Genomic DNA, 22,506 nt, shown 5'->3' on the forward strand with positions numbered 1-22,506 from the left:
GAATCGGCAGCTTAACCTGAAATAACTAAGGACGTTTTAGGAGGAACACGAAAAATAAGGGAACTTTAGAGAATGTAGCTTTCGGTCAGAGTTGCTGACTTTGGTTCGAGTATCTGCATCAATTTTGTAGTCCGTGATTTCCGCTTCTCTGTCTTTGAACGCACTTCCGGTGGCGCCGGAAGTGACGTCACACGCCTGCGCCGGCCAACGTTTGTGGGAACATGCTAAAGTACAGGATATAAATAAGGTCCGAGACAAGGAGAATAATGGCATTAATTTACACTTTCCATTACAGCTTACATACTACTCCAAGCTCTAGTCTCACCAGTCCTTGTTGCGTGAGGTTCTGCGAGGTAAATTCATCAGCGCTAAATTGTTTTCTCGTTGAGCGTATCCAGTAATGCGATTGTGGGACACTGTACTTTTCTTTGTTTTCGGGATTGATTCCAGTTTCAAAATACTGTTTAAAATCTGAAGCATTCTCGTGCATTGTTTAATATGGTCTACAAAGTAATTAGAGGCTAACTTGGGAACATACTTTTAGAAGCTCAATAAATGTTTCACTTTCTGAAAAGTCGGGTGCTGCATTTGGTCTTTTAAAAAGTACCCATTACAGTTCCGTACAGCTTGAGCTGTTCATAATTACTTGGTCGCACACACTTTCTAACATCGGCTGCTACAAACTTGAACAATTGCTGACTAGTATCCGTATTTGTCCATTGTTAACACAGTATTGTGTGTCTTTCACTTTGTCAACCTTTATTTTCTGAAAACAGCTGTACTGTCCAAAGGAGATTATGTGATAACTCGCAATGCCTACATAGGGCAAACTTGCCCTTGCTACCAATTTTATAGGCAGCCATGCGCTTCCCCACACAAACGATCTTCGAAAGGGAGTGCTGTGGCTTTTTCCAGGTCCTGTCTTGCAGTCGCTATTTGCAGCACAACCTTCTGGTATCAGCATGTTTCTCAACTGGCACGAGCTGTGCCCTCGGCATAGCTCCTACTCCTGGATTGTGGCTTCAGCATTGCAAACAACAAACTGGTGAGCAACGATGGCAAAACAGTTTATGATTTTCTATTCATTCCGTTATGCTGGTACCTCAATATTTAGTGAGCTGTGTGGAGCCCTTTTATTGAGCTGATGTAATAAATTACACAGAGGGCTTAGCACCTTGCTCCATACTCAAGACCTTTGCCTGAAAAATATGCTATTTTCCAGTCTTGCCGGGGACAGGGCGAGGCGGCAGTCACCAGTTCCTGGCTATTGCTGTAGCCCCAGATACTTTTTCACAAAAGAAACCAGACAGCTGTTTGTATCTCCTAATCTCTGCCATGAAGTAATTAAAATGCAAATGTGTGCCAAAACACTCGGTTAAACGTGTGAATGGTCCAGTGATTTTTAAAAAGTGTTGAAATATTTTTAGACTTTTACACAGCAAATGTAGATCCTTTTTACATGCGTGAGCTCAACTTACTGTCCCTCATCTTCATATTTTGTATGCGCTTTCTGTTCATGTCTGTTAAGCAACTTGTTTTAAAGATATAGTTGAGGCCACTGTAATATTGTGATTTTTTTTCTGCTACTTTGTTTGCTGCATAAGTATGGATTTACCACATAATCCATCATCTTCCACATGGGTTGTACATTTTTACCAAAACATTTTCTTCTAGCTCAAGCAGTTCAAATGTTACTAAGAACATAGTCAGTTCTGTTGCCACTCAATAGATAAGCCCTTTGCAAAGATTGAAGGCCACCTTTCTGTTGCTGATTGCTGCATTTGACAACAAACTAGTACTAATAATCTGAAACCTTTGCTAAGATAGTGCTACCATCTATAAAGTGACAAAATAATGAGATATTACAAAATGTGCTGCATTATGCCACGTAACTTGGATTTTCTTATAACAAAACTTTGTCCTTCCTGCCACTTAATTCCAGTGGCCTGAGGTATAGTATGCTTCGAAATGTACAGGTTCACATGAATAGATAAGCCCATGAAACTTCAGAAAATGTCTTGTACATAAAAATAGAAAAATGTAGAGCCCGCCCATAATTTACCTTTACTTAGCATTGGCTGGCTCCCACGTCACTTTTGTTTCCTTGCTTAGTGGTGGTCAGCTCCTCCTTCTTCCTACTGGGCTTCAATTCTTCATCCTGCAGTGGAGCCAGGCAGTTACTGTCTACAAGCTATTCTTCTGTTCACTAAATGCGGAGCCCTAAATACTTAATTGTGACCAATTCATGACGCAGGGAGTGCCTAAATGCAACAGGTTTGGCCACCTCTGTCGTGATAGGATACACACAGAGACTTCTTTCAGTAGACCTGAGACTGCACCAAAGTGCTAAGAGGCTCTAAAAGCCCCCTGCACATCTTCACTCATGAATCTCATGTATAGCATCATATAGCAATAGGTTGGGGGCAGTGCCATTAATCACAAGCCTGTCGTAACAGTGGGCGTCCTGAATACAGATGAGAACTGGCAGCTCCTACCAACTGCATAACAGAATTGAAACCACCAGTTTGTATTCAGGCCATCAGGTTTATGTACTGCAAGTCCATTTGATGAAGCCATTTCCGCAGTTGGACAGAACTGTTATTGGGTTTTAAAAATGGGTTTTTTTTCAACTCTTTATTATTTATCAGTTCATTTCACGTTGACACTTAGGTAACCATAACATTATGACAGTTTTTGGTAATAATTTAGGTTCCCATTAGCACTCTATCCTCCTCTGCAAGGGAACACATAATTTTTCCATGTAAGACAAAGAGAAATTAGTGATGTTTCCTTGGTGTATTATGTTAGCACCCTGAATGGTAGTATCCAAAATCATCATTTCTTTGTGTTGTGTTATTTTATTAATCACACAGTTACTCTGGATCTTCAGCAAAGTGAGTTATTGTGATGGAAACAGGGTTATGGTGTTGTGAATTCACTTCCTGGCAAGATTCAGGGTCAAAGGTGATAACATATTTTTCTGTGATGTCACTGAAATTAAATGGTGTTGAATACTGCTTCCACTACCGATGGTATTTTGGCGATTCAACATCCACTGCACAGTGGTGATCAGCAGAAACAGTGGGTATAGGTGTGGAAGGGAGGCACAGGAGGCGTGGAGAGAGAAATAGTGGCAGGGAGAAATAGTGAAAATGGACTGGCAAGAAACAACAAGGTGAGGCAGAGTAAGCATAGGACGATCTTGAGACATCAAGGCATTAAAGCTCAATTGAAATGTTAATTTAATTGCTTCATATAAATTGATGCAGCTGGGATCAATTTTGGGGTGATACAGAGTATGGGTTTGTGTTGTGCCTGCACATTATGCTTCTAAACACAGCAGACTTCAGTGAACTCTGCGTTGTGCAGCACCAGAGTATGGAGGTAAGAAAGTGGAGGTCCAGGGCTCCACTCTGATGCCAGACGTGCACAGGAAAGGGCCTGTGTGCATAAGTGCCCCAGCACTGCATGCATTACTTTATTTTTTGCATGAGCGAGATGTCAACCCACCTCCACAGTAATTGACACCATAAGCATCTATGCAGTATTGACTTAAGAGTCCTGGCACCTGTAAAATGTATAGCTTGAAAGCTGTGGTAAAGTTCATCTAAAAGACTTCAAAGAAACTTCTTCTCGGCTGCATCATTTTGTAGGCAGACAGGCCATGCATGTGTGTACCAACAACATGACTCAGCTGCTTTTTTTCTTTTTAGTTACTGGTCTGTGTTAGATTGTTAAAAAGACAAAATCAATCAAAAATGTGTTTTGTTTTTTTTTAAGGTATTGGGGAGGGGCAACGGGGGGGGGCAAAGCAATGGAGCAATCATGAAATTTGTGTGGCAGGGCGATAGCTGCACTAGACTGTTCACACTTGCTGTCCACTGTGTGCATCCACTCTCTACCCTGTACATATGTCTTCTGCATCCACTCTTCAAAATATACATACACTCTCTGACACTCACATGAATTGTCCACCCTTTGTCTGCCCTCCATCCACAAGATGCACTCTCAACCCTATTCATGCACACCCTGTAAACCCACTCTCCACCCTGTATTTTCATTCTCTGTTGTCTACACTCTTGTGTTCTTCACACCCATACAACAAATGCAGTGCAGGCTCTACCCTGTAGATCCACTCTCAATGCTCTACATTGCACATCTACTCTCCTAACCATCTCATCAGGCTGCATAGCTGCTTTTATCCTCATTATCTGCTTAATCTTGGTGTCAGCCCTCTACCTACCCTCTCCATGCCATGCTAAATATCCACCTTCTAAACTATCTATTCACTTCCATGTGTGGTCTTCACATGCACTTTCAACAATACATCCATTGTCCACTCTCTAACTCTGTTCTCCACCCTTCACATCCATTCAGAGCCATCTGCATCCACTATCCAAGTCTCACCTCAACTCTCCATGTACTTCTGCTATCTACATCCTATCCTTCCACCCTTCAAGCACTACCTTAACTCTCCACTCTATACATTTGCTTCTTACGTTAGATTGCTCATCCACAATACTCTCCAGCCTATGCATTTGACCTCTAAATGTACTTGCACTGTGCCCTCCACATTATGTACTCTTCCCTCCAACATCTGCATGCCAACCTGTGTATATGTCCACCACATTCCTCAAGTTCACAGTTGCTCTCTTGTCAACCTTTGCTCCCTGCTCCATACAACCACTGTGCCCTGCACACCCACTCCCTGCCCTGTACATGCACTCTACAACCTGCACTTGCCCGTTTTATCCTGTCCAAATGCTCTCCATTTCTAAGATGCACTCTCCATGCTATACACCCACTGTGTTGCACATGTATTCTCCATACCCATATTCCTTGCAATGTAGGCACTACCATCTCTCTCCACCCTATACACTTGCAGTCCACCTCCACTTTCCAAACCCCTTAACCACACAGTATATCAGCTCTCCACCATGATCATCTACTTCACACTGTACCTCTTCATTTCTGACTACTAACTGTGCTCCCCTCTGTATCAGCTGTCCACCCTCTAAATAATCTAATTTGACCTACCATATGCAGCCTCTACGATCCATGTCTGCTCCTTTCCCTCCATTGTGCATTCATTGTCACTCTCTATATCCATCCTCTAAATGTGTTCTCCATCCTACACAGCCACTGTAACCCATCTCTATCAATTCTCTAAGTCCCACCTCTGCTGTCCATCATGTACATTGGCTCGCCATGTGCAAGACCAATTTTCCCCCATCCTCTCTCTGCACACCATATCTTCACTCAGTGCAATACATAGGCTCTTGGCCTTCTACTTCCTACACCAACACCGTACATTGGCTCTCCACCCTTGTCATACATAAACACTCTGCTTGACATATACACTCTTCACCCAGCACATTTAACCCCTACGTCTGCTCTTATATAGTTCTCAGCACATGCCCTCTCCAACCTCCAGTTGTGCTTGCCACTCTTTACAAAACTCATTAGCTTCCAAATATGTTTTCTACGCTCCTTGTTAGCTTTCTACTCATTACTTGCTATCTTCACCATTTACATTCTTGGTACCCAGTAGTTCCCTTTTCACCCTCCTCATGCTGTTTCTACTATGCACATGTACCCTCTTCCTTCTATATGTTTGCCCATGAGTCACATCCTTCTGTCTTTATTGGCTGTACGGACTCTACATCCATTTTTCACCCTATACACCTGCACTATACAGCTCGCATCTACCATCTAAGTGGCACTGCCACTATTCATATCTGCTCATCACATTAACTTACTGTATGTTTTATATCAGCTTTCACACCTGCTCATCCACTCTCCTTCAGATATCTCCACTCCACATGCGTGCTACATTCTGTACATGCACTCCCCATATTCACTTTTGTTTGCATGTTTGATCTCTACTATCCACGTGTATTCTACCCAGCACTTGCACTGCTAGTTTATACACATTGTTCATCCATTGTATCCACTATATACATCTGTTGTTTACCCCACATCTGATCTAAGCTTTATGCATCCACTCTCCAAATTTCATATCCTCTCTGAATCCTGTACATCTGTTCTCGACGAGCCACTCCAAACACCACTTCTACTCTCCATGCAGTACATCCACCTCTACACCACCTTATCTGTTAAATACTAAACTCACCGACTCCTAGCCCTTTTCATTCTCTCTCCCCATTACAACTGATAGTAATACCATTTAAGTTCCCTCTTTGTGAACTTTCTAACCTTTAAATTCACCCTCTACATCCACTCTTTCCCACTATATCAGCTTTACATCTTCACTAAACATCCATTGACACTCCACTTTTGCTCACCTATAGCTTCCAAAATAACTCTCTATTTATCTTTTGAAACTGCTGTATAGCTGCTAGCTCCCACTTCAGATCTGATCTTCAGTTATGCTCTTCGCAGGATCTCTCCATATTCACTCTCAGCATCCACTATGTCCTGGGCTCTTTACATGCACTCTTCACATCTCCTATCCTAATCTGCTCTGCACAACACATTTCACACACCATATCCTTACTCTTCCGTCCTGTGCTGTACTATTCTACCATCCAAAAACAGGACTCAACACTTGACATATGTGGCCTTAGCATGATATTTTTACACCTGCAGTCCCATGCTTCCCCCCCTCCACTACATATTAGTATCTTCTCTCTGCAGTCGGCCTTTGCTTTCTACATAGTTTCCACATGAATATCCTCTTACACTGTGTAGTTGCATAGTTCAATATCCATTTACACTTAAAGCCCATTCTTGGTCACAACAAAAATTGTACCACTTCCAACTGTGATTTAGAACACTTCTCATTGCTTGCCTTACTAACTGCCACACATGTAACTGTCACTACTTACAACTCCACAGTCCATCACTCACACTTACTTATAGTACTCAATCATCAAAAGCAACTTAAACCATATGCTTATAAATACAGCACAACTTAAACCACTCTCACGAGTACTTGCCAACAGATAATTAGAATACCTCTTGGGACACCCTGTACTCTTTGACTACCACTGATATCAGTTATTCAAACTTCATTTGTCATAACATTATTCACAGCAAACAGCCATTGTAAAGACCACCGTTTATCACATTGCTCACACCTACTCAGTACTCACACTGTACCAGTCACCTACACAACATCATAAACGTGCAAACCCATACACACCAAAGCCATTCACAATAAAACTCTCAGGTGACACCCTACTGCATAGATTATATTGCCCACTCACCCAACTCAGAACGCATATGAAGTCCACTCACAATACTTAGCAACACTCTCTCATCCTTAGCTCCTCAGTGCTGCTCTACGCATCTGTGAAATTAACAGAATAGTTTCAATTTAGAGAAAAAATTATACTATACAACACAGAAACCTGCTGCAAATCCCTTTAAAATAGGAATGATGTATGAAAATGTGATTTTGATGTTATTTCTAAATTTATGGTATGTCAGTTAGTAATTGCTGAGATAAGTTATTAGAACTGTAGTATTACCACTACATTGTGTCTGGATGATGTTTGATATATACTAATTGTTACACCTGCAGTCCCATCCCCCCCCACTACATGTTAATATCTTTTTGCTTACTAGTATACTCCATTGCTATCCAAGTCTACAGGAACTACTGTGGGAGGGAGACCTATCAATCACAAAAAGTGACAATGACGCAAACATCATGGAATCATGTCGTAGTAACCTATTCAGAAGCACTTGAGGCACTAAAGTGACATCCAGAAGTGGTCATAAAATAATTTTGAAGTAGCACAAAGAAATCCTGAAGTAATCATGAAGTCCTCATGGAGTAATCTAACCCATTCCCCTAGGTGTTGTGGAATCACCATGAAGTAATCTGCTGTTATCCCCCAGTTGTCATGGAGTCATCATAAAGTAATCTGCACTCATCCCCTAGCTGTCATTGAGTCATCGTTAAGTAATCTGCTGTCATTCCTTTGTTGTCATGGAGTCATCTTGAAGTAATCTGCACTCGGCACTTAGCTGTCAGAGAGTCATCCTGTAGTCTTTAAAGATAATCACACATTTTCAAGGAAGTAATCAGAAGGCCATCCTGTAGTAGTTACTGTGATGACTTTGGAGTCATCTCATTTAAATATTTTGCCCTATAGGCATACTTCAGGATGGTTTCGGATGACTTCACTGGATAATTATAGGAATAGCCCAGCTGAAGTCATCAGATGACTTCAAAATGACTCCAGGAAGATCTTCCTTTTTGACTTGGGAAGCCAGGAAAGAGTACATTCCACACGCGGACCTTGACCCTGGCAGTGCCATGGAGCATGTGATCAGGGTTACAAGAGGCTCCTGTGTGCCAGGTGAATAGCACTATATAGGTGTCTAAAAATAGTAAAAGGACACGCGCTAGGTCCAGCTTATTACCAAGAGCCAGTGGAAACATTAGACGCGCGTCAGTGACACGCGCATGCGCACATCACACCGGGGAGGCACGCTGCGCACGGTCACCTGGGAGTCTAGAGGTCCCCAACCCGAGTCCGACACGTGCCCGAGGCAGCGTCGATGCGAGGGCGGGGCTTCGCGATCGATCCAGCCACTGTTCTCTCTGCTCACTATGGGCGGAGCCCCAGGTCCACCAATGGCTGCCTCGTCTGCTCAGACTGTCATGGCGGCGCCCTGATCTCACGCAGCGGACCTTGGCTCGCCGGACGGAGCTGGAAGCCTCGACCGCAGGATCCGGTGAGTATCTGCCGAGCAACGCCCCAGAGGCCCGAGCCTGCGGTCACTCCCATCCCTGGCGTGGCTCACCCTGCCCGCAGAGGCTCATGGGCGGCTGAGAGTCTCTCCCAGGCACGGCCTCACTGTACGCTGTCCCCGGTGCGCATGCGTCAGACGTGAGGCCGCTCTGAGCACGTAACGCACTCACGGCCTGAGGCAGAGCGAGCGCTGGGCGTGGTCTGTCTGCAGAGCGCAGGGGTCGTCAGAGAGCTCTGTGACGTCACCAAGCGAGAGGTTCTGGCTCCGCCCACAAGCCGGGGGTAAGGAGGACTTGTTTTCATTGGACAGAAGGTGTGTGCTTCCGCAGAAAAAGTGCGTGTCTTCCACGCAGCTGTGATCATTTTATTTATCCAGATGTTTGACGTTGAACTTTAGAACACACACAGCGTTGTAACGATACTGAAGTGTCTTAGGTAAAAGAAAATGTAGCTTGGTTTTACCTGGCAGCAGCCCAGATGGGAGTAGGACAGTCATTAATCTACACATATTTAGGTCTGACTTCACAGTGCAGCTATCTTTTAGCCTACACTAATGTTACTTGACAGTTCATTGCTTCCACAGGAATACATATCAGTGCCCTCCCTATTTACTTGTAATGCTTTACAATGCCATGCAGAAGTCTTGTGAATCCAGACCCTTTGCATTGCCGAAGGTTGTTCATTTTTGCGGCTCTTTGTAAACTGTGCAGATACCATTATAGGTTCTGTGGTCAGTAGGGGCAGTGTGGTGGCAAAGAGAACCTAAGAATGGTGTCAGTTTATGTAACTGTTTTTGGAGCTCCCCTCTACAGCTGCCTGTTGTTGCAGACCCATATTCGGAGTGGAGGTTTGTCTCAGACCATTGCTCATTGTTGGTTGCTTGCACACAATTAGTATTAGCTTGCTTCATATTCAACAACTTGCCTTTCTTTTCTCTTGCTTATCCGTCCCTTGCAGCGCACCTCTTAACCATCTTTCTCATTGGATTGGTTGTGTCTTTACATGGCTCACATCTTGAAACTGCTTTTCTGTGCCTTCTGAGCAGTCATTTAGGAGTGCATTTACAATACATTTTTAGTAATGCTTTGCAGACAAGTATTGGGAAAGCCAATATTGTAGCTTTCACATTATAAAGACGTGGACTGTTGGCTTTGTCAGTGCTTGTTTATAAGTGCTTCACAATGCATGAATGCTATCCCATATCAGGCCCTCAAATGAAGGCTGGTGCTAGGCAGGAACTTGGCGAGATTTCCCTTGCAAAAGGCAATAATTATTGAGATGGGCTCAGATCTTGTCAATAGTAAAGATGTAAGTGTAAATGAAGGCGGTTTCAGGTATGTAGTAGTAAGTTAAAAACTCACAGTGCCGTAGAGAGGTATTTGTAACATGGAATTCCAGATGAGTGTTCTATGCAAATGTTTTGGATAACCCCTTTGATACATCATTGGGGTAGATCATTTGCACTGCAGTAGTATATATGACGCCCTTTTGATACCGCTGTATTTTGTTTTGTCATTGTAATTTTAAACCTTAGTCATGTTTAGTCTTGTAGAACTTGAGCCGGGGCAGACCCAGGGCCCTTGAAGAACTAGTCCAGCAGCGGTGATGGGCTGCCAGAGTGCTTACGGCATGATGCCACCCCCTGCGACTTGCACTATACCTTTTCACCATGTAACGGGGCATGCCATATGCCCTCCCAACCCCCTTCCCGAGGGTACAACCAGACAGCTGCTTAGCGGGAACAGTGCAACCGTGGAACACTGCTAAGGCTCACATACACTGCTGGAACGCAAGGCCTGATATGATATATGGGACAAAGTAATGTGCTGCTAACACAGGGAATGGAAAGCAGCTGCAGCAAATCCCGATGAGGGGACCCAATGCCTGAGCCTGATGGATATCGCACCACTGGGCAGCCCCGCTTATGACAACAGCTGCATGGGGTGACCCACTGTTAGGTGCCCCCACACTAGTATGAGCAGAGACAGCTGCCTGTGTGGGGATGAGGGTCTCTGTCTCCTGTCTCGGATGCGCCCCCCACCTGACCTTGTGGTTGTGGTGCCCCCTCCAAAGAACCTGAAGGATCCGAGGGTAGGGAGGACATGTTCGGAGGTGCAGGTGGTGGGGCTCCTGGATAGTTTGTTGACTCTCCTGGCGCCATGGACAAGGACAAGTTGGCTAAACCTTCCAAATCCAATAAGTCTGTGAACTATACGCATTCTGTAGGAAGGTGGCTTTCTTCTAGCATGGTTATCCCCTTTTTTGACTTGTCTGTGTGTTTTTACTGTCTCACTGGAATCCTGCTTGTCAGGACCCCAGTGCTGATAGCTTGTGGCCTATATGTCAGTATGGTTTACTGTGTTGTCAGTATGCTTGACCGTGTCCGTGGAGTTCTGCTAACCAGAACTCCAGTGCTTATGCTCTCTCTGTTTCCAAATTTGTCACTATAGTTTAGTGACTCCATATTCCAATTCAGATTGGCACACTGGACCTACCCCCTTACAAGTCCCTAGTATATGGTAACTGGGTACCCAGGGTATTGGGGTTCCAGGAGATCCTTATGGGCTGCAGCATTTCTTTTGCTACCCATAAGGAGCTCAGACAGACACTACTTCAGGACTGTCACTGCAGCCTGAGGGAAATAGTGTACACACTATTTCACAGCCATTTTCACTGCACCAGGTAACTTATAAGTCACCTATATCTCTAACCTTCAGTTACTGAAAGATAAGTGCAAAGTTACTGTGTGTGAGGGTACCCTTGCACTAGCAAAGGTGCCTCCATGTTGTTCAGGACCAATTTCCCTGACTTCGTGAGTGCGGTTACACCATTATAAGCTTGCACTACATATATGTCAACCCATATATGTAGCTTCACAATGGTAACTCTGACTATGGCCATGTGAGGTATCTAAGATTGTGAAATTGAACCCTCAATCCAAATCTGGTTTTGGGGGGCTAATTCCATGCACCCTGGGGGCGCCACCATAGGCCTCCAATACTGCCAAGCCAGATCTCTGAGGTTTCCACTGCAGCCCCAGCTGCTGCCACCTCACAGACAGGTTTCTGCCCTCCTGGGGATTGAGCAGCTCAATCCCAGGAGGGCAGAACAATGCATTTCCTTTAGGAGAGGGGTGTTACACCCTCTCCCATTGGAATAGGTATTACAGGCATGGGAGGGTATCCTCCCAGAGCCTCTGGAAATGCTTTGAGGGCACAATCGGTGTCCTCCTTGCATAATCCAGTCTACACCGGTTCCGGGACCCCCAGTCCCTGCTCTGGCACGAAACTGGACAAAGGAAAGGGGAGTGACCACTCTCCTGTCCATCACCACCCCAGGGGTGGTGCCCAGAGCTCCTCCAGAGTGTCCCTGGCGTTAGCCATCTTGGATTTCAAGTTGTGGGGACCCTCTGGGAGCATCTGAGTCGCCAGTGTCAACAGATGACGTAAGAGACTGTAGGAGGTTGGACTGGCTTGTAGTGGGTACCAAGGGGTACTTACACCTTGCACCAGGCCCAGGTATCCCTTATTAGTGTAGAGGGGTGTCTAGCAGCTTAGGCTGATAGAAAAGGTAGCTTAGCAGAGCAGCTTAGGCTGAACTAGGAGACGAGTGAAGCTCCTACAGTACCATATGCACAATATCATATCAATATCATAAGAAAACACAATACACAGATATACTAAAAATAAAGGTACTTTATTTTTATGACAATATGCCAAAGTATCTCAGTGAGTACCCTCAGTATGAGGATAGCAAATATACACAAGATATATGTACACAATACCAAAATATGCAGTAATAGCAATAGAAAACAGTGCAAACAGTGTATAGTCACAATAGAATGCAATGGGGGCACATACGAATAGGGGCAACACAAACCATATACTCTAGAAGTGGAATGCGAACCACGAATGGACCCCAAACCTATGTGACCTTGTAGAGGGTCGCTGGGACTGTAAGAAAACAGTGAGGGTTAGAAAAATAGCCCACCCCAAGACCCTGAAAAGTGGGTGCAAAGTGCACCTAAGTTCCCCAAAGAGCACAGAAGTTGTGATAGGGGAATTCTGCAAGAAACAACAACACCAGCAATGCAACAACAATGGATTTCCTGAAGAGGGTACCTGTGGAACAAGGGGACCAAGTCCAAGAGTCACGATCAAGTCGGGAGTGGGCAGATGCCCAGGAAATGCCAGCTGTGGGTTCAAAGAAGCTGCCACCGGATGGTAGAAGCTGTGGATTCTGCAAGAACGACAAGGGCTAGAAACTTCCCCTTTGGAGGATGGATGTCCCACGTCGTGAAGAGTCGTGCAGAAGTGTTTCCGTGCAGAAAGACCGAAAACAAGCCTTGCTCGCTGCAAGGGTCGCGGTTAAGGTTTTTGGATGCTGCTGTGGCCCAGGAGGGACCAGGATGTCGCCAATTGCGTGAGGAGACAGAGGGGGCGCCCAGCAAAACAAGGAGCCCACTCAGAAGCAGGCAGCACCCGCAGAAGTGCCGGAACAGGCACTACGAAGTGGAGTGAACCAGAGCTCACCCGAAGTCACAAAGAAAGGTCCCACGACGCCAGAGGACAACTCAGGAGGTCGTGCACTGCAGGTTAGAGTGCCGGGGACCCAGGCTTGGCTGTGCACAAAGGAAATCCTGGAAGAGTGCACAGGAGCTGCAAAACACGCGGTTCCCAGCAATGCAGTCTGGCGTGGGGAGGCAAGGACATACCTCCACCAAACTTGGACTGAAGAGTCACTGGACTGTGGGAGTCACTTGGACAGAGTTGCTGAGTTCAAGGGACCTCGCTCGACGTGCTGAGAGGAGACCCAGAGGACCGGTGAAGCAGTTCTTTGGTGCCTGCGGTTGCAGGGGGAAGATTCCGTCGACCCACGGGAGATTTCTTCAGAGCTTCTAGTGCAGAGAGGAGGCATACTACCCCCACAGCATCCACCACCAGGAAAACAGTCGAGAAGGCGGCAGGATCAGCGTTACCATGTCGCAGTAGTCGTCTTTGCTATTTTGTTGCAGTTTTGCAGGCTTCCAGCGCGGTCAGCAGTCGATTCCTTGGCAGAAGGTGAAGAGAGAGATGCAGAGGAACTCTGATGAGCTCTTGCATTCGTTATCTAAGGAATTCCCCAAAGCAGAGACCCTAAATAGCCAGAAAAGGAGGTTTGGCTACCTAGGAGAGAGGACAGGCTAGCAACACCTGAAGGAGCCTATCAGAAGGAGTCTCTGACGTCACCTGCTGGCCCTAGCCACTCCGAGCAGTCCAGTGTGCCAGCAGCACCTCTGTTTCCAAGATGGCAGAGGTCTGGAGCGCACTGGAGGAGCTCTGGGCACCTCCCAGGGGAGGTGCAGGTCAGGGGAGTGGTCACTCCCCTTTCCTTTGTCCAGTTTCGCGCCAGAGCAGGGCTGAGGGATCCCTGAACCGGTGTAGACTGGCTTATGCAGAGATGGGCACCATCTGTGCCCATCAAAGCATTTCCAGAGGCTTGGGGAGGCTACTCCTCCCCAGCCCTGACACCTTATTCCAAAGGGAGAGGGTGTAACACCCTCTCTCTGAGGAAGTCCTTTGTTCTGCCTTCCTGGGCCAAGCCTGGCTGGACCCCAGGAGGGCAGAATCCTGTCTGAGGGGTTGGCAGCAGCAGCAGCTGCAGTGAAACCCCGGGAAAGGCAGTTTGGCAGTACCCGGGTCTGTGCTAGAGACCCAGGGGATCATGGGATTGTCCCACCAATGCCAGGATGGCATTGGGGGGCAATTCCATGATCATAGACATGTTACATGGCCATATTCGGAGTTACCATTGTGAAGCTATACATAGGTAGTGACCTATGTATAGTGCACACGTGTAATGGTGTCCCCGCACTCACAAAGTCCGGGGAATTGGCCCTGAACAATGTGGGGGCACCCTGGCTAGTGCCAGGGTGCCCACACACTAAGTAACTTAGCACCCAACCTTTACCAGGTAAAGGTTAGACATATAGGTGACTTATAAGTTACTTAAGTGCCGGTGTAAAATGGCTGTGAAATAACGTGGACGTTATTTCACTCAGGCTGCAGTGGCAGGCCTGTGTAAGAATTGTCAGAGCTCCCTATGGGTGGCACAAGAAATGCTGCAGCCCATAGGGATCTCCTGGAACCCCAATACCCTGGGTACCTCAGTACCATATACTAGGGAATTATAAGGGTGTTCCAGTATGCTAATGTAAATTGGTGAAATTGGTCACTAGCCTGTTAGTGACAATTTGGAAAGAAATGAGAGAGCAGAACCACTGAGGTTCTGGATAGCAGAGCCTCAGTGAGATAGTTAGTCATAACACAGGTAACACATACAGGGCACACTTATGAGCACTGGGGCCCTGGCTGGCAGGGTCCCAGTGACACATACAACTAAAACAACATATATACAGTGAAATATGGGGGTAGCATGCCAGGCAAGATGGTACTTTCCTTCACAACCCCCCCCCCCCCAAACGAAGGACAATAATACTAGCCATGACCTGATGAGTCTTCATTGTTTAAGTGGAAATATCTGGAGAGTCCATCTGCATTAGAGTGGGTACTCCCAGGTCTATGTTCCACTGTATAGCCCATCCCCTGTAGAGATATGGGCCACCTCAATAATTTAGGGTTTTCACCTTTCATTTGTTTTAGCCAAAGTAGAGGTTTGTGGTCTGTCTGAACAATGAAGTGAGTGCCAAACAGGTATGGCCTCAACTTCTTCAGTGCCCAGACCACAGCAAAGGCCTCCCTCTCTATGGCAGACCAACACTTTTCTCTAGGGGTCAACCTCCTGCTGATAAAAGCAATAGGTTGATCCTGGCCCTCAGAATTAAGTTGTGATATGACTGCCCCTACCCCTAATTCAGATGCATCAGTTTGGACAATTAATTTTTTGGAGTAACAGGGGCTTTTCAGGACAGGTGCAAAGCACATGGCCTGCTTCAGCTCCTCAAAAGCTTTCTGACAGCTAGCTGTCCATAATACCTTTTTAGGCATTTTCTTAGATGTGAGGTCATTAAGAGGGGCTGCAATGGAGCCATGGTTCTTTATGAACCTCCTGTAATACCCAGTGAGGCCTAGAAAGGCTCTCACCTGAGTCTGAGTTGTAAGGGGAACCCAATCTATGATAGTTTGGATTTTCCCCTGAAGTGGTGCAATCTGTTCTCCACCTACCAGGTGTCCCAGATAAACCACTTTGCCCTGCCCTATCTGGCACTTTGAAGCCTTGATAGTGAGGCGTGCCTTTTGCAGGGCCTCCAAAACTTTCCATAGGTGGACTAGGTGATCATCCCAGCTGGAGCTAAAGACAGCTATATCATCTAGATATGCTGCACTAAAAGCCTCCAGACCTTGCAGGACTGTATTCACCAACCTCTGAAAAGTGGCAGGTGCATTTTTCAACCCAAAAAGCATTACTGTGAATTGGTAGTGCCCTCCAATGGTTGAAAATGCAGTTTTTGCTTTTGCATCCTCTGATAACTTGATCTGCCAATACCCTGCAGTCAAATCAAAGGTGCTTAGATACTTGGCAGATGCCAGTGTATCTATTAGCTCATCTGCCCGGGGTATAGGGTGAGCATCAGTTTTAGTTACCTGGTTGAGACCTCTGTAGTCAACACAAAATCTCATTTCCCTTTTACCATCTTTGGAATGAGGTTTTGGTACAAGTACCACAGGAGAGGCCCATGGACTTTCAGAGTGCTCAACCACTCCCAGTTCAAGCATTTTCTGCACCTCTTGTTTTATGCAGTCTCTGACATGGTCAGGCTGCCTATAGATCTTACTTTTGACAGGCAAGCTGTCTCCAGTATCTATAGTGTGCTCACACCAAGAAGTGGTGCCTGGCACAGTAGAATAGAGTTCAGAAAACTTACCCAGGAGATTTATGCAGTGGTCTTTCTGCTCAGCAGTAAGACAATCAGCCAAAACTACACCTTCCACTAGAGCATCTTGTTCTGTGGAAGAGAAGAGATCAGGGAGAGGGTCACTCTCTTCTTCCTGTCCCTCATCAGTTGCCATGAGCAGGGTGAGATCAGCCCTGTCATAGTAGGGTTTCAGGCGATTGACATGGAGCACCCTAAGGGGACTCCTGGCAGTGCCTAAGTCAACTAAGTAGGTGACTTCACCCTTTTTCTCAACAATAATGTGGGGTCTACTCCATTTGTCTTGGAGTGCTCTTGGGGCCACAGGCTCCAAGACCCACACTTTCTGCCCTGGTTGGTACTGAATCAGAACAGCCTTCTGGTCATACCATTGCTTTTGGAGCTCTTGGCTGGCCTGAAGGTTTTTACTGGCCTTTTTCATGTACTCAGCCATTCTAGATCTTAGGCCAAGTACATAGTCCACTATGTCTTGCTTAGGAGCTTTTAAAGGTTGTTCCCAACCCTCCTTTACAAGTGTTAGAGGACCTCTCACAGGGTGTCCAAATAGGAGTTCAAAGGGGCTGAAGCCCACTCCTTTTTGGGGTACCTCCCTGTAAGCAAAGAGGAGGCAAGGTAACAGGATATCCCATCTCCTGCGGAGTTTTTCAGGGAGTCCCATTATCATTCCTTTGAGAGTTTTATTAAACCTCTCAACCAGTCCATTTGTTTGTGGATGATAGGGTGTGGCGAACTTGTATGTCACACCACATTCCTTCCACATGGCCTTTAAGTAAGCAGAAATGAAATTGCTTCCTCTGTCTGATACCACCTCTTTTGGGAAGCCCACCCTGGAAAAGATTCCCAGGAGGGCCTTTGCCACTGCAGGAGCTGTAGTGGTCCTTAGAGGAATTGCGTCAGGATATCTGGTGGCATGGTCCACTACCACCAAGATAAACCTATTGCCTGAAGCAGTAGGAGGGTCAAGGGGGCCAACTATGTCAACCCATACCCTTTCAAAGGGAACCCCAACCACAGGCAGTGGAATTAGGGGTGCCTTTGGAGTGCCACCTGTCTTGCCACTGGCTTGACAGGTTTCACAGGACTTACAAAATTCCTTTGTGTCCTCTGACATTCTAGGCCAATGAAACAAGGGGACAAGCCTGTCCCAAGTTTTCATTTGCCCTAAATGTCCAGCTAAGGGAATGTCGTGGGCTAGAGTTAGGAGGAACCTTCTGTATTCCTGAGGAATCACTAATCTCCTGGCAGCTCCAGGTTTTGGATCCCTTGCTTCAGTATACAAAAGGTTGTCCTCCCAGTAAACCCTGTGAGAGTCACTGACATCCCCATTTGCTTGTTTGACAGTTTGCTGCCTTAGACCCTCTAGTGTGGGACAGGTATGCTGTGCCACACTCAGCTCCTCCCTGGCAGGCCCCCCTTCACCCAAAAGCTCAGCAGTGTCTGCTTCCAGCTCCTCTGGTGTAGGTTCTGCACAGGGTGGAAATTCTTCTTCCTCAGAAGTTGAATCCACTGTAGAGGGAGGGATAGTAGGTAGTGTTTTACCTTTACTAACCCTAGCTTTAGGGAGCACTTGGTCCATTCTTCCAGGATCCAAGTCACCCTGTCCTTTTTGCTTTTTGGCCTGAGCCCTGGTCAAAGCAAAAATATGCCCTGGAATGCCCAGCATTGCTGCATGAGCCTCCAACTCAAACTTCTGCCCAAGCTGATGTCTCTAAATCGTTCCCTAGTAGACAGTCTACAGGTAAATCTGAGGCAACCACAACTTTCTTTGGACCAGTAACCCCACCCCAGTTGAGATTCACAACAGCCATGGGGTGGCTAAGAGTGTTGTTATAAGCATCAGTTACTTGGTACTGGTGACCAAGTAGGTGTTGTTCAGGGTGGACCAGTTTCTCTATTACCATGGTAACACTGGCACCTGTGTCCCTGTAGGCCTGAACCTCAACACCATTTATTAGGGGAAGTTGCTTGTACTTATCCATATTAAGGGGACAAGCAACTAAGGTGGCTAAATCAATAGCCCCCTCAGAGACTAACACAGCCTCTGTGGTCTCCCTAACAAGACCAACCCCAACTAAGTTACCAAAAGTGAGCCCAGCTACTCCCTTGGATTGGCTATTAGTAGGTTTGTTCCCACCACCACTGCTATTACTAGGGGCACTAGGTGTAGCAGCAGGGGTTGTAGTGGTAGGAGGCTTGGTGCTTTTCTTTGGACAACTGGGATCTGTTGTCCAATGGCCTTTTATTTTACATAAATAGCACCATGGTTTCTTTTCTTTGTTTTGATTTGAAGAGGATTTGGGCCCACCACCCCCACCAGAGTGTTTTTGTGGGCCTGATGAAGACTCATTTTTAGATTTGTCCCCACCCTTGTCAGAAGACTTACCATCCTTCTTCTTGCCATCCTTGTCACCCCTTGTATGAACTTTTCTGTTCACCCTTGTTCTGACCCATTTGTCTGCCTTCTTTCCCAATTCTTGGGGAGAGGTCAGATCAGAGTCTACCAAGTACTGGTGTAACAAATCAGACACACAATTATTAAGTATATGCTCTCTCAGGATTAAGTTATACAGGCTTTCATAGTCAGAAACTTTACTGCCATGTAACCACCCCTCCAAGGCCTTCACTGAATGGTCAACAAAGTCTACCCAGTCTTGTGAAGACTCCATTTTGGTTTCTCTGAACTTCATCCTGTACTGTTCAGTGGTTAAGCCATAACCATCTAGGAGTGCATTCTTAAGAACTGTAAAATTTTTGGCATCACTTTCTTTAGCAGTAAGGAGCCTATCCCTACCCTTTCCACTGAAAGATAGCCATAGGATAGCAGCCCACTGCCGTTGAGGGACCTCCTGTACAACACAGGCCCTCTCAAGTGCAGCAAACCACTTGTTAATGTCATCCCCCTCCTTGTAAGGGGGAACTATCTTGTGCAGATTCCTAGAATCATGCGCTTTTGCAGGATGACTATTTGGAATACTGCTGCTGCCACCATGGGGTCCAAACCCCAACCTCTGTCTTTCTTTTTCTAAGTCAAATGCTTCCCTGTCTAGATCCAGCAGTTGCTTTCTAAGCTTCAGCCTGGACTCTTCCACTCTCAATCTATTGAGTTCCCTTTCTAACATTCTGTCTTAAGGGAGGGTGGGTTGGGCATGCCTTGACACAGAAGAATGGTGTGAATGAACAGAGGGAGACCTGTCCCTAACAGATGGCACTCTAACATTCTGGCCTATAGAAGTCACACTCCTACTATGGTGAGAGGTAACACTCTTACTGTGATGAGAAGTCACATTAGTACCAGCTATGCTAGGTGGCCTGCTAAGGGGCAGGTTGGGAAAGTTTCCTTCTAACTCTCTTGCTAGGGGTGCCCCAGAATCAGAGTGGGAACCATCAGCTAATTTCTCACCAGAAGTGCCAACAAAGGTCTTATCTTGTTTAACGAGCATGTTAACTAATAGTTCTCTAGAGGGATTCTTCCCTACCCCTAAACCTCTTTCTACACAGAGACTCCTTGCTGCCTTCCAGCTAAGGTGGTCATAAGCAGTCTTGGACAGATCCAGAGTTTGACCTGTACCAGACATAATAGAAAAGGTTTAAGGGACAGAAAAAGAAAGAAAAAGTTTTCAGAACTTTTTTAAAGGACAGAAAAAAACTTTTTAAACTTTTAAAGAACTTTTTGAAAGTTTTAGATGTACTTTTCAGCACTTAGCAAAGGAGTAAGAGAAGAAAAGCAAAACATTTTGGTTAGGTGTACATACACTGAACTTGTTTTGTATATTTTTCTCTTATGAAAAGTGTAATATGACAAAGTGGTAAGTAGTTGCAAGTACTTATCCCACCGCTGCACAACCAATGTAGGATGCTGGACTGGCTTGTAGTGGGTACCAAGGGGTACTTACACCTTGCACCAGGCCCAGGTATCCCTTATTAGTGTAGAGGGGTGTCTAGCAGCTTAGGCTGATAGAAAAGGTAGCTTAGCAGAGCAGCTTAGGCTGAACTAGGAGACGAGTGAAGCTCCTACAGTACCACAAGTGTCATATGCACAATATCATAAGAAAACACAATACACAGATATACTAAAAACAAAGGTACTTTATTTTTATGACAATATGCCAAAGTATCTCAATGAGTACCGTCAGTATGAGGATAGCAAATATACACAAGATATATGTACACAATACCAAAATATGCAGTAATAGCAATAGAAAACAGTGCAAACAGTGTATAGTCACAATAGAATGCAATGGGGGCACATAGGGATAGGGGCAACACAAACCATATACTCCAAAAGCGGAATGCGAACCACGAATGGACCCCAAACCTATGTGACCTTGTAGAGGGTCGCTGGGACTGTAAGAAAACAGTGAGGGTTAGAAAAATAGCCCACCCCAAGACCCTGAAAAGTGAGTGCAAAGTGCACTAAAGTTCCCCAAAGGACATAGAAGTCGTGATAGGGAATTCTGCAGGAAAGACACAAACCAGCAATGCAACAACGATGGATTTCCAGTCGAGGGTACCTGTGGAACAAGGGGACCAAGTCCAAAAGTCACAAGCAAGTCGGAGATGGGCAGATGCCCAGGAAATGCCAGCTGTGGGTGCAAAGAAGCTGCTACCGGACAATAGAAGCTTAGGTTTCTGCAGGAACGACAAGGGCTAGAGACTTCCCCTTTGGAGGACGGATCCCTCACGCCGTGGAGAGTCCTGCAGAAGTGTTTTCCCGCCGAAAGACCGCCAACAAGCCTTGCTAGCTGCAAATTGTGCGGTTAGTGTTTTTGGATGCTGCTGTGGCCCAGGAGGGACCAGGAGGTCGCCAATTGCGTCAGGGGACAGAGGGGGCGTCGAGCAAGACAAGGAGCCCTCTCAGCAGCAGGCAGCACCCGCAGAAGTCCCAGAAACAGGCACTACGAGGATGCGTGAAACGATGCTCACCCGAAGTCGCACAAAGGAGTCCCACGTCGCCGGAGAACAACTTAGGAGGTCGTGCAATGCAGGTTAGAGTGCCGTGGACCCAGGCGGGACTGTGCACAAAGGATTTCTGCCGAAAGTGCACAGAGGCCGGAGTAGCTGCAAAAGTCGCGGTTCCCAGCAATGCAGTCTGGCGTGGGGAGGCAAGGACTTACCTCCACCAAACTTGGACTGAAGAGTCACTGGACTGTGGGAGTCACTTGGACAGAGTTGCTGGATTCAAGGGACCTCGCTCGTTGTGCTGAGAGGAGACCCAAGGTACCGGTGATGCAGTTCTTTGGTGCCTGCGGTTGCAGGGGGACGATTCCGTCGACCCACGGGAGATTTCTTCGGAGCTTCTAGTGCAGAGAGGAGGCAGACTACCCCCACAGCATGCACCACCAGGAAAACAGTCGAAGGCGGCAGGATCAGCGTTACAGAGTTGCAGTAGTCGTCTTCGCTACTATGTTGCAGTTTTGCAGGCTTCCAGCGCGGTCAGCAGTCGATTCCTTGGCAGAAGGTGAAGAGAGAGATGCAGAGGAACTCGGATGAGCTCTTGCATTCGTTATCAAAGGAATCCCAAGAGACAGAGACCCTAAATAGCCAGAAAAGAGGGTTTGGCTACCTAGGAGAGTGGATAGGCTAGCAACACCTGAAGGAGCCTATCAGAAGGAGTCTCTGATATCACCTGATGGCACTGGCCACTCAGAGCAGTCCAGTGTGCCAACAGCACCTCTGTTTCCAAGATGGCAGAGGTCTGGAGCACACTGGAGGAGCTCTGGGAACCTCCCAGAGGAGGTACAGGTCAGGGGAGTGGTCACTCCCCTTTCCTTTGTCCAGTTTCGCGCCAGAGCAGGGCTAAGGGGTCCCTGAACCGGTGTAGACTGGCTTATGCAGAAATGGGCACCATGTGTGCCCATGAAAGCATTTCCAGAGGATGGGGGAGGCTACTCCTCCCCTGCCTTCACA

General features: G+C 46.4%; 1 protein-coding gene across 4 annotated transcripts in view; it reads left to right on the forward strand.

The window, feature by feature from the left end:
- The first annotated feature begins 207 nt into the window (after window positions 1-207).
- UQCC5 (ubiquinol-cytochrome c reductase complex assembly factor 5) overlaps window positions 208-22,506 on the forward strand; it is a 49,673-nt gene continuing 27,374 nt past the window's right edge. Inside the window, exons 1-2 of one of the 4 annotated variants that reach the window (XM_069206086.1) lie at window positions 239-353; window positions 777-1,045. In XM_069206086.1, the coding sequence (XP_069062187.1) occupies window positions 862-1,045 (184 nt within the window). In that variant the 5' untranslated portion in view covers window positions 239-353; window positions 777-861. Of the gene's footprint in view, window positions 354-776; window positions 1,046-8,589; window positions 8,710-22,506 lie in introns of those variants that run through there. The other 3 variants (XM_069206088.1, XM_069206089.1, XM_069206087.1) reach the window with 3 other exon arrangements.

This window comes from Pleurodeles waltl, chromosome 9 (genome assembly GCF_031143425.1).
Source record: "Pleurodeles waltl isolate 20211129_DDA chromosome 9, aPleWal1.hap1.20221129, whole genome shotgun sequence".
NCBI classification, from domain to species: Eukaryota; Metazoa; Chordata; class Amphibia; order Caudata; family Salamandridae; genus Pleurodeles; species Pleurodeles waltl.